This window comes from Chiloscyllium punctatum, chromosome 44 (genome assembly GCF_047496795.1).
Source record: "Chiloscyllium punctatum isolate Juve2018m chromosome 44, sChiPun1.3, whole genome shotgun sequence".
Classification (NCBI taxonomy): domain Eukaryota; kingdom Metazoa; phylum Chordata; class Chondrichthyes; order Orectolobiformes; family Hemiscylliidae; genus Chiloscyllium; species Chiloscyllium punctatum.
The window spans coordinates 16,251,729-16,264,705 of NC_092782.1; the positions used below are offsets into that span (position 1 = coordinate 16,251,729).

The 12,977-nt window shown below is 40.9% G+C and overlaps 1 protein-coding gene across 2 annotated transcripts in view; it reads right to left on the reverse strand.

Annotated features, from left to right (window-relative positions):
- The window catches only part of ints13 (integrator complex subunit 13), an 81,835-nt gene that overhangs the window by 25,402 nt on the left and 43,456 nt on the right, over positions 1–12,977 (reverse strand). For both annotated transcript variants that reach the window (XM_072562333.1, XM_072562334.1), the window contains one exon: positions 2,782–2,871. In XM_072562333.1, coding sequence (XP_072418434.1) covers positions 2,782–2,871 — 90 coding nt within the window. The remainder of the gene's footprint in view (positions 1–2,781; positions 2,872–12,977) is intronic.

The following is a 12,977-nucleotide window of genomic DNA, read 5'->3' on the forward strand; positions in this document are numbered from 1 at the left end:
AGGTGTTAATGACCAGCATTCACTGACCATTCCTCACTGACCCACCTTTTCATCATTGTAGCGAAGGTTCTCCACCGCAATGGAAGAATGGCAACACAAGTACCAGTGAGTACGAGGTGTGACTTTAAAGGGATATTCAAGGTGGTTGCACCCCAATGAAACTATTGTCCTGGCCTTCTAAATTATGGAAGTCTGGGAGGTGCTGTTGAATGTGGTCGATTCTATATACTTCCAGGATCAAGTGAAGTAGAGTTCAGATTATCCTACTCTCACTTCCAATGTTGTTGCAAAGATTATGTGGGGGGAAATTTTTAACTAATCACTGACCCCACAGTAGAAAGAGAAACACAGATTAAATGAACAAATTTGGGAACCCAACATGCCTCTTTCAGTTTAGCCTCAGTGATGTACATCCTGATGGATGTGGAGCCTGATTGCATATCGACATGTCATTCCACATGACAACACAGAGTGAGTTGTCTGACTGTATTGGGATAGTCGGCATAGTAACTTGCCTTTTGTCCTTACTAGACTAGAAGTACTTTCACTTGAAATGAAGTAGCATTCAAGGCTTTGGGCTGATGCTGGAAAATGGGATTACAGCAGACTGATGCTAGATGAAACACAATAAGGTCTTTTCTCATGCTATAAAAACTCTAGGAGTGTATGCTTGTATACTTAGCTGCTCAAAGGCAACAATGCCACTACTCAAGATTACTCACTTATTCATTTCCACCCAGGCTAAGTGGAGATGCCACATTTCCTGCCTTCAAAAAACCTTTGCATCTTAAACTCAGTCTACCTTACGGGTGGAGTCATGTTGAAGTTGTGAAATGCGAATGCCTCAGGGATTTCTATCATTAGTCATATGCTACTACATGTCTACTCTCGCTGAGCTGGGCACTGATGTTGACAAGATTCGATAAGGTAGACAGGGAAAATCTCCTTTTATTATCAGATAATAAAAGGATGAGGGGACACAAGCTTAAGAATCCTGAGGGGATGTGGAGGAGACCTGCTTTGCACAGAATAGGAATGACTTGGAACTGACTGCCTATGAAGATGGGCAAAGTGAAAATGATGCATAGAATTTTTTGAACTCTCAGGTCTTTAGAAGAATAGGTGGGAGAACATAATTGGCTGAGAGGTATAAATTCACTTTCCTGATGTGGGTTAAACATAATTTCTCAAATTTCCAGGTGGATTGCATTACCCATTTTGCATACATTCACAAACTCAGTTATATATAGGTGGTATGAACCCTGGCAGGGTAGCTTTCTTCCTCCAAGCTTTGGTGAGTACAAACCTTTTTCAATTATTTGGGTCCATCATAATCAAAATGTTCCTTTGAGCAAATAATTGAGGGGCACTGGCTCTCCACCCCAATCAGCTCATGACAAACCTCAAGTCATATGCAGTCTGGCTATGTGGTTAAACACAATAGTTTTTGAGTGAAATCTGACCAAGCCAATAAGCTTACACAAACAATGCAACAACATGGCTAATGCCATCACATCTTATTAGAGCAAAGGAGATTCAACTCAAAAGGTCACCTTTGGTCTCCTGCAAGCCTTTGGTGAACAACAGGTGTAAATTCTCCGAGTTGTGATGAAAGATCAGTGACATGATGGCATGCGAGCTACTCAGTTGCAGCTCCTTTAATGCTCGAGTGTGTATCTTGGTAGATGTGAGAGAAGCAGTAACGCTGTTGTCCAGGTAGCGATATATGACTAAGTGGAATTAAGTGACAAGCACTAATTTTGCACTACGCAACAGATGGAGATGACTGGCACTCAATATCCTGTGTGACAGACCTCCACACTGTCCACCTTACAATACTAACTTTCACTCACTGCAGCAGGAAGCATTGAGAAGGCAGAGTGCAGCAGATGTTTCAACCTGTTGAGGCATTGGAATGTGGTTCTCTCAAGCACTAACCTCTGCAGCTACCTCTGTTCAGACTGCCTTCATGAGATGGAATAGCCTCCTGTTGCCATCCCTAGGCAAAGAACTTGCCTTTTCTATAGTGTCATAGAGACGTACAGCATGGAAAAAGACCAGTTCCTCTTGAGAGGATTCATGAAAACATGACACCACTTTCTGCCTGGTCTCTAATATCTGCAGGGGTGATCAGTAGAGTCATGACTGATACTCCTGAACTGCAGACAGACAAGTGCTCTCCAGTTTTTCTTCTGAATATGATGCCCTGATATGGGAGCTTGAAAAGGCTTGGCAGGCTTCAGAACGCTTTGCCCATTAAATGTGTCATTTCACTAGCGTATGCACGTGAGCAGAGGAGAACTTAATCACGCAGGAAACCCCAAATCAGCCCCGACTGGAAATCCCTCCTGCTTTAACACCCAACTCCACAATTAGTCTGCAAAAAAGAAAATTCATTTCGGAAAATTCAAGAAGAAACTGAATGGATACTTGAAGGAAATATACTTGCAGGGTGACATGGATTGAGCAGATTAGGATTGACTAGATGTTCTATGGTGAGCTGGCATGTACTCCAAGCAACTGGATTCTTTCTGCATAAGAAACAAACTAACATTTAGGGACTATTACCCTTCCCCTACATTTTGCATTGTTGCTGAGCAAACGCTAACTGAGATGTTTAATTGAGTAGTGACAAATGATCCCAACACCTCCAAATTCCATTCTACTGGCTCTTTTTGTAGGAACAAGTGTTTACAATCAATACAACTGAAAGTTTTTTTTAAAAACGATTCAATAGATAAAATCATTTTCATCATTAGTTTAACCTTACTTGATACTTACCAACATTATTAGTTCGTGGGGTACACCATTTTAATGTCACAGTTTCTTTGATAGCACTATCTCTATTGGTACTGCTCAAATGTGGATCAGCTGCAAGATAAAACAGCAGATAGCATTTTGCATGAACAATTAAATTTCAAAACATTTTGAGCAAACTACAATTCCATCTTAATGCTCTAGATATCAAAAATAGAAAAGATGACTCTAAAATATAAAATGAAAATTCTTCCCTTGCAAGTGTTCAACTAAAGCTTATTCCAAACAGACTTTGATAACTTAACCACTATTATTGCAGCCAACTTTTTAACAAGTGTGTCTCATATCAGTCACATGCAGGAGAATAACATGCATGTTCCACAGCATTCCCGATGGCTCTCATCAACAATTCAGCAATTAGTGAACAGGAAAATACTGAGTATATGTTTGTGTGTAAAAACTTGTAGCTCGGGTGCCAGTTGTCATAGTTGTGGGTATGTTCACCAAGCTGGGAAGTTGACTTGCAGTTGCTTCGTCCCCTGTCTCAGTGACATCGTCAGTGCTTTGGAGCCTCCTGTAAAGTGCTGCTGCACTGTCTTCTGGAAGTGACTTGGTTCCGTTCCCGCTGCTTCTAGTTGCTGGTTTCGGCTTGTTGATGGAGTCCATGGATAAGTGATATACTTCGAGAAATTCTCTGGGTGTCCTCTGTTTAGCTTGTCCTATGATTGTTGTGTTGTCCCAGTCGAATTTGTGGTCCTTTTCATCTGTGTGCATGGCTACTAGGGACAGCTAGTCATGGCGTTTAGTGATTAGTTGGTGTTTGTGGATGTGGATTGCTAGTTGTCTGTTTGCCCTGTACAGTGTTTCGTGCAGGCTTTGTATGGAATCCTGTAAATTACGTTAGTCTTGCACATGATGGGTAGAGGGTCTTTTACCCTGGTGAGTCATTGTCTGAGCGTGGCTGTCATGAACCCAAGTGATTGGAGAAGCCTGGCGGTCAGTTCAGAGAGGTTTTTATGAAAGGTAGCGCGGCTAGTGAATTAGGGCATGGTATGTACTTGTCACGTTGCCAGTCTACTAGGCATCTGCGGATGAAACTGTGGGGATATTCATTCTTGGCGAAGACTCTGTAGAGGTGTTCTTCTTCATTTTGTAGATGGGGATTGCTGCAGTGTAGTGTAGACCTTTTGAACAGAATCCTAATGTAGCTTCTATTGTGTGTGTTTTGGTGGTTGTTGTTGTAATTCAGGACCTGGTCAGTGCGTGTGGCTTTCCTGTACACTCTACGGTACATAACCGCAACCACGAGATTATACAAACATAATTTATCTGAGTTTAGATTGTAATTGGTACTTGACATTAAAGTAAAATTGACGGTTTAAATTTCTGCAGTTGAGAGCTTCGAGTAGGCTTATTTTTAAGGGGTGCATTGAAAGAGAAGCCTAATTAGGAATTAATTGAAACTGGCTCCTTGTTAACCACGAGCTACACCTTGTGTTGGGAACATGTATAAGTAGCAAACAGTGCAACGTAGCACCTCAAGGAACAAGACTTACAACAGTTTGTCAGTGTTCATCGCAGGAAGAAGGCTTTGTTTGCTTTTAACTAAACAAGTAGCTAATTTGTCAGTGGGATTGATGGTTGCTTCTAGTCTTTAAATTAAAAGATCTTTAGATTGTGATTAGGTCTCTTTTATCCTCCTCAAAAATAACTTATGTACATGATTAATGCTAGTGTGATAAAAAAATAAAGTCTTCAGAATAGAGATCTTCAAGTCAAAACAGCAAGAATGTTAGAATAGAGTAGTTTTTTGTGATTTCTACCATATACAACTGACACCGTAATAATGAGACAGCATTCCTCGGGGACAGAGGGTGCCACGTGGACAGTACAAACTACACAATCGTACATGGCATAAAGTGCATAAGTGCAAAACACGCAGGTTACAGTCTCTCAGAAGAAAGATAATTAAGACATTTTTCTAGCAGCAGTTTGAATCATGCAAAGAATTTCAGATGGGGAAAAAAAAAGTCTGATCATACTGTGCTAAGGAGTCTGGCCGTGAGAGACCAAATGCTCCGGTACCTTCTGCCAGATGGCAGGAGGGAAAAAAGTTTGAGTGAGGGGTGGGTGGGGTCTTCCACAATGCTCGTAGCCTTTCGGATGCAACGTGTGGTGTAAATATCTGTAATGGAGGAGGGAGAGACCCCAATGATCCTCTCAGCTGCCCTCATTATCCGTTGTAGGGTCTTACGATCCAAGAGGGTGCAATTCCCAAACCATTCAGTGACGCAGCTGCTCAGGCTCTCTGAATGAACTCATTGTAGAATGTAGTGAGGATGGGATTTGAGAGGTGAGCTTTCCTCAGTCTGTGCAGAAAACAGAGACACTACTGGGCTTTCTTGGCTATGGAGCTGGTGTTGAGAGTCCAGGTGAGATTCTGCGCTAGGTGGATGCCAAGACATTTGATGCTCTTCACAATCTCCAAGGGGGAGCTAATGATGGCCAGTGGAGAGTGGTCACTCTGTGCCCTCCTGAAGTCAACAACCATCACTTTCGTCCACATTCAGAGACAGGTTGTTGGCTCTGCACCAGTCTGTTAGCCACTACGCCTCCTTTCTGTATGCCGACTTGTTGCTCCTGCTAAAGAGATCCACTACAGTCGTATCATCAGCAAATGTGATGATGTGATTTGACCTGTGTCAGCAGGGTGAACAACAGTGGTCTGAACACACAGCCCTGGGGGGCCCCCGTGCTCAGTGAGGGGTGTTGGATATGCTGTTCCTAATCCGGACTAACTGAGGCCTCCCAGCCAGGAAGTCCAGGATCCAGTAAATTAAAATATACTGTGAATAATTGTGACTCTGACTCAAGTCCTTGTAGAATACTAATGCTTACAGGTTGCCGTCCTGAAAATACTCCTTTTATCTCTCCATTAGTTAGCCAATCCTCTATCAAGCCATGTTGACTCTGCTTGATTGTATTATGTATTTCTGAATGCTCTACTATTACTTCATTTACAATGGAATCTAACTTATCCCAGTGACAGCTGTTAAGATGACTGGCCTATATGTTACTAATTCTTTGTGTCTCCCATTTTATTAGGGGTTTTACACAGACAATTTTTCAATTCTCTAGCGCTTCATAACGATTTCTGAAAGATTACCACTAGTGTATCCACCATCACTGTAGATGCCTCCTTCAAATTCCAAGGAAGCAACTCATCATGTCAAGGAGACTTAATGGTCTTTATTTCAATTCGTTTCATTAGTACTTTTTCTCTAGTGATAGTTAGTGCATTTACTTCCAGCCCCAAGCCCCACTTTAGCCCTTTGATTTAGTATTTCTGGTTGGCTATTAGCGTCTTCTACGGTGATGACAGTTGCAAAGTATTTATTCAACTCCTCTGCAGTTTCCCACCATTTCCCTAACCTAATTCTCTTGACTGGCCAATGCTCACTTTGGTGCCTCTGTTTTTATGTTTAATATTTGCTGTTGGTTTTTATATCACTTTGTAGTCTATAGAACAGTACAGGCCTTTCAGCCCTTGATGTTGTGCTGACCTTTTATCGTATTCTAACCCACAAACCCTTCAATTTACTATCATCCATGGGCATCCAAGAGTCTCTTAAATGCCCTGAGTGTATCTGACTCTACTACCACAGCTGGCAGTTCATAACATGCACCCACCACAATGTGTACCAACCTCTCCTGAACCTTCCTCCAATTACCTTAAAACTATGTCGCCTTCAGATAGCCATTTTTGACCTGGGATAAATCTCTGGCTATCCACTCTATTTAGGCCTCTCATATTGCACACCTCAATCAAGTCACCTCTCACCCTTCTTCACTTCAATGAGAAAAACGCGAGGTCCCTCAACCTTTCTTCATAAGGCAAGCCCTCCAATCCAGGCAGCATCCTGGTAAATCTCTGCACCCTCTCTAAAGCTTCCACATCCCTCCTATAATGAGGCGACCAGAACTGAACACAACATTCCAGGGCTATTCAGGGCTCTACAGAGCTGCAATATAACTTCAGGCTCTTAAACTTAATCCCCCTACTAATGAAAGCCAACACACCATATACCTTCTTAACAACCCTATCAACTTGGATGGCGACAGTGCCAAGAATCCTGCCTTTAACCCTGTATTCTACATTCAAATTCAACCTTCCAAAATGAATCACTTCACACTTTTCCAGGTTGAACTCCATCTGCCACTTCTCAGCCCAGCTCTGCATTCTGTTAATGTCCTATTGCAACCTACAGCAGCCCTCCACACTGTCCTCCACTCCACCAACTTTTGTGCCATCAGCAGACGTACTAATGCACCCTTCCACTTCCTCATCCAAGTCAATTATAAAAATCACAAAGAACAGAGGTGCCAGAACACATCCCTGCAGAACACTACTGGTCATCAAGCTCCAGGCTGAATACTGTCCACCTACTATCACCCTGTGCCTTCTGTGGGCCAGCCAATTCTGTATCCAGTATTTTTGGTCATGCTTTGTTTGATTTTAAAACTTGCCCAAACCTCTGGTTTACCACTAATCTTTGCTACATTGTATGCTTTTTCTTTAAATATCCTTAACATCCTTGGTTAACCATGGCCAATTTATCCCCTTCACAGAGTTGCCCTTCCTCATTGGGATATGTCTTTGCTGTTAGTCATGAGCAATTTTCCCAAACATCTGACATTGCTCTATCATCTTTTCTACCAAGCTTCTTTCCCAGTCTACTCTAGCCAAAGCAACACTCATCCCTTTTTAATTACCCTTATTTGTGTTGAGCACAGTAGCTTCTGACCCGAGTTCTCTCCTCTCAACTGAATGCTAAATTCTACCATGTGATGGCCACTGTTCCCTAGAGGATATATTACTCAGATCATTTACTAAATGTGCCTCAGTACACATCGTCAGATTCAGAACCAATCTGATTTATGGAAGATCCAGAACATATTGTTTCAGGAAAGTCTCAAATCATAATGAATTCCTCTTCATAGCTATCTTTGCCAGTTTGATTTTCCAAATAACCTGAAGATTAAAGTCACGTGATTGGTGAACTGCCTTTCTTCTAAAAAAAAGCCTGGTTTTATTCTCCGTCTTTAGAACAGTGACGATTAGACTATAGACTACTCCCAACAGTATTGCTTTCCTCATTTCTTACCCATGGATTCTACATCATCTGATCCTAGGTCATTTCTTGTTATTGTACTTATTCTATCTTGTATTAAGAAAGCTACCCCATTACTGCGTGCCTGTCTTTTCAAAAGTCTCTTTGTAATGGCCATAAGATCATACCACTTCTGTGTATGTCATTAATTCATTTATTCTGGTCTGATTACTGCAAACCTTTAAGTAAAGAGCCATTAAATTTTACCAGTTTTCCTCCCCTTCCACCCTATTTGCTGCTTTTCAAAAATGCTTATACACGTTCTCTGGCAATCAAAGTTGTTGACCTGAAATGTCATATCTTTTTGTTTATAAGTCGATGCATCACCCTCACCAACACCACCGCCACCACTCTGAACAGTTTAAAGCCCTCACTATATCCCTAGGTATTTGATTTGCCAGGACATAAGTTCAAGCACAGTTCCAATAAGAGTCTATGCTCATGTCAATAGTTCCTTTCTGTCCCAGTACTTGTGATAGGGCCCCATGAACTGAAAACCATTCCTGCTACATCACTCTTTACAGCAGCGCATTTATTCCTTGATTTTTACCTTGTGCTAGTTTATCCATGGCTCAGGTAGTAATCCTGAAAATATCATCTCGGAGGTTCTGCTTTTTCTTTCCTGTTTGGTTTCCAAATATTCAAACTCTTCCCGCAGAGCCTCTTTTCCAGTCCCCTCATGTAATTGATGTTAGTATAGATGATGACAACCAGATCCCTCCCTCCCACTCCGAAGTTCCTGTCCAACCCTAAGAATATTTCCTTTAGGCAGGAAACCACAGCCATCAGATCTCATGATTACAGCTGCACAGAATCCATCCCCTAATTATATTATTCACCCTGGCTGTTCTATTTCTTACCCCATTTGAATGGTGTTATGGCCAGTTTGCTTATCCATTCCCACATGTCCACACACCTTGCAAGATTGTTGGACCGTTGCAGGGGCTTTCTCTTGGTCTCCATGCCTGTCTCACTGATAATCAATCCCCCTGTTCTTGATCAAAGACCAGGTTTGGATTACCTAATCTAAGGACCTGCGCAAAGTGTCCAGGTAACTTGCTCCCTCCCTGATGTAGCACAATGTCCACAGCTTGGACTACAGCTCCTCAGTTCAAATCTGAAGTTACCTGAGTTGCAAACACTTGCTATAGACATATTAATTGTGGATCACCTTTGCATCCAGCAGTTCCCATATGCTGCATTTGGAACGCATCACCTGATCTGCTGTCTCTTTTGTATTTTATTTCCATTATTTATTAAATCACTCTCATTCCTCTGCACCTGATTGGAAAGCTGAGTCAACATGGCTTGATAGAGGATTGGCTAACTAATAGAAGACACACAGTTGGGATAAAAGGGGTATTTTCAGTATAGCAACCTGTAAGCATTAGTATTCTACAGGGACTAGTGCTGGAGTCAATTATTCACAGTTTATTTTAATTACTTGGATGTTGAAAGTGAGTGCACGGTTGCCAATTTTGCAGTTGACACAAAAGTGGGTGGAAAGGCAAATAGTGAGGATGACAAAGTCTACAGAGGGATAGCAACAGGTTGAATGATTGGGTGAAAACTCGGCAGATGGAACATATTGTGGGAAAATGTGAAATTATCCACTTCAACAAGAAGACCAGAAGAACTAAATATTATTTATATGGGGCCAAAAAGAAAGATTTAACACTAAGATTTGAGGGCCCTTCTGCATGATTCATCCAACTTCAGCAGGTAATAGAAAAGGAAAATGGAATGTTGGCCTTCATTTCAAATGAGATTGCATATAAAGGTAGGGGTGTCTTTTTAAATCTTTGCAAGGCATAAATGGAATAGCATGAACAGTTTCAAAGGACAAAGAACAGTAAAGCACAGGAACAATCCACACACAATTCCCTTCTAAACTAAAAACTGTTTGTCTCTACATGGCCTATATCTGTCTACTCCCTGCCTATTCATATATCTGTCAAGATGCCTCTTACATGCTGCTATTGTATCTACCTCCACCACCTCCTCTAGCAACAAATTCAAGGCATTTGCCATCTGTGTAAAAACACTTGCTTCTCGGATCTTCTGTAAACTCATGTCCTTTTACTTTAAATCCATGTATTGATTTACCACCCTGGGAAAAAGACGACAACCGTCCATTCTATTCTTCTCCTCATTTTGTGAACTTCTATAAAGGTCACCCGTCATCCTTTGACACTGAAGTGAAATCAAACCAAGTTTGTCGAATCTCTACTCATGGTTAATCCCTCCAAAACAAGCAACATCTTGATCAACCTCTTTTGCAACCTCTCCAAAGCATCCATATCCCTCTGGTAATGACCAGAACTGTACACAATATTCCAAAATTTGCTAATTTTTATACTCTATGCCCTGACTGAAGACGACAAGCATGCCATATGTATTCTTGACCACCTTATCCACTTGTGTTGCCACTTTCAGGGAACTGTGGTCCTGTATGCCCAGATCCCTCTGCACATTGATGCTACTAAGGGTTTTGCAATTTACTGTATACTTTACTCCTGCGTAGATCTTCCAAAACGACCTTGCATTTGTTCAGGTTCAACTCCATCTGCCATTTCTCCACTCAAGTCTCCAGCCTATCTGTAGCCTACCGTATCCTCTGGCAATCATATGGTCTCTTTACCTAAGGAAAGGTATATGGCATTGGAGACAGTGCAAAGAAAGTTCACTATGTTAATTCCAGGTATAGGGGATTTTCTTATGGAAAGCTTGAGAAGATTGGGTTGTCTTCGTTGTAGTTTAGAAGAACAAGAGGATACTTTATTAAAATGGATTCTTAGAGGGCACAACAGGGTAAATGCCCAGATGCGTTTCCCCTGGTGGGGAGTCAAACACCAGACAGCATAAACTCACAATAAGGGTAAACCATTGAAGACATGAGGAATCTATTCTCTCAGAGTTGCAATCTGTGGAATTCTTGACAGGGAGGACTGTTAAGCATATCCAAGGCTGATACGGGCAGATTTTTATTCAGTAAGTGATTCAAGGATATTAGGGATAACAAAGGATATGCAGATGAGGATTGTCAGGTCAGCCATGATTAACTGAATGACTGAAAAGACTTGATGGACCAAATGGGCTATTTCTGTTCCTATATCTCATTGTGTTATGATCTTCTGGTTCAAATGAACGTGACTGGACGAGAAAAACAAAAGCTCCAACTTGGTCAAGTTCTTTAAAATTAGCAAGAGTACATACCTTTCCTTTGCACTGGGAGCATACATCACATATTTGATGAGTTGCTATAAATCTTAACCAACAACTTCCAAATAAAATTCACAGAAAAACAAAAACACATCCACTTCAAAATAAACAACCATTGCAGTTTATTGGTAAACCGGAATTTGGCCCATGACACCTGGACTGGCTCTCTGAAAAAAAGACTTCCATTAAACCCACTGACCTGCCCTTTCTCCTCTACCCCACCCTCAGTTATTCTTTTAAACATACTTGTTTTTAATAAACAGATGATGAATCAAATGAATGTGAATCTGTTACTGACAGAGTGAATGAATCTGTAATATAAAGCTGCTCTCACTAATGGGGACCATGACAAATCAATTGTCATAAAAACCCACTTCACTAATGGAAAGGAAATTTACCATCCTTCCTTGGTCAGGCCCAAATGCAACTCTGGACCCACATGTGGTTGACTCATTACTGCTTTCTGAATTGGCCAAGTAAGCCATTCAGATCAAGGTAATTATGACAACAGATGCTGGCCTTGCCAGTGATGCCCATATTCCATCAAAGAACAAAACAATCCAATACATAAAGAGGTCTCTCCTAAACTCTCTCGTTTGTTCTCTAAATGATGCCATTGGATTTGTGACTTTTTTTATATACTTTGAAAGTGCACTGAGTAAAAGATTACATCTTTTCCCAATATTCTCTGTTCTATTGCAAGTTGTTCCATTCTCATCTACCCTTAAAATGAGTTTCCTCTCTCATTACCACCTTCATGAAACTCTGCTCCACCCTCTACAGTCTTGATGTCTCATGCAAAGTAGGACACTTAAATAGTCAAAATTAAACAAATTTCAGAGATTGTTTTCAAAGATCGAGCTAAAAATATCAAGATACTGATTCACATATAGTTACTACATATAGCTACAATGGACATTTGGATCAAAATATTGATAGTTACAGGGTCAACTTGCTACTGTGGGTAAATAAGTTAACTCCTGTTTTATACACTCCTGTGAGGGATACCATCAGAAGTGTCTACCAATCAGTTACCTTTCTTTCCCTTGAAGTGGTCACCTACAAACATCAGAAGTAATATTAAGATTTTTCTTCTTACATAAAGAGGAATTCAAGCAATAGAAATCCAAACTAGGGCTGTGGCTATTCCAGTGAAGGCAATGGAAATGTAGCCTCAACTTAGAAAGACAGCAAGAATATTTACAAACTAACTGGAAAGACTGAGCCATTTTCTGTTATGCTGATACCAAGTTAAAGAGGATTTCAGCATGTTTCAATCTTGTGTTTGGGTACCTTTTCCAAATAGAGGCAAACATTTGAAAGAATGCTTATTTTGCACATCAACAATCCTGCATCATTTAAATCATTTAGATTAACACTTAATTATTCAAGAAGACTTAAGTATGTCAAAATTAAAATAGCAACCCTATAACCACCTTTGTCAGACTGGATAAACTACAATTCTGTTCCAGCATGGAAAATATTTCAATGAATGATTAGCCACTCACCTTAATCATTACAAATGCTAATAGCGAAGAAGGGAAAGAGAGGAGCAAGGAGAAAAGGGAAAAGGTAGGGATAGTATTCATAACCACAGGTGAGGTGCCCGATGACTGGAGGGTAGCTAATGTTGTACCTTTGTTTAAGAAAAGTTGTGAGGAGAAATAGGGGAACTATAAACCTGAGAGTCTGACTACAGTTGTGGGTAAATTTTTTTTTTAAGATTAGATTAGATTACTTAGTGTGGAAACAGGCCCTTCGGCCCAACAAGTCCACACTGACCAGCCGAAGCGCAACCCACCAAGACCCATTCCCTTACATTTACCC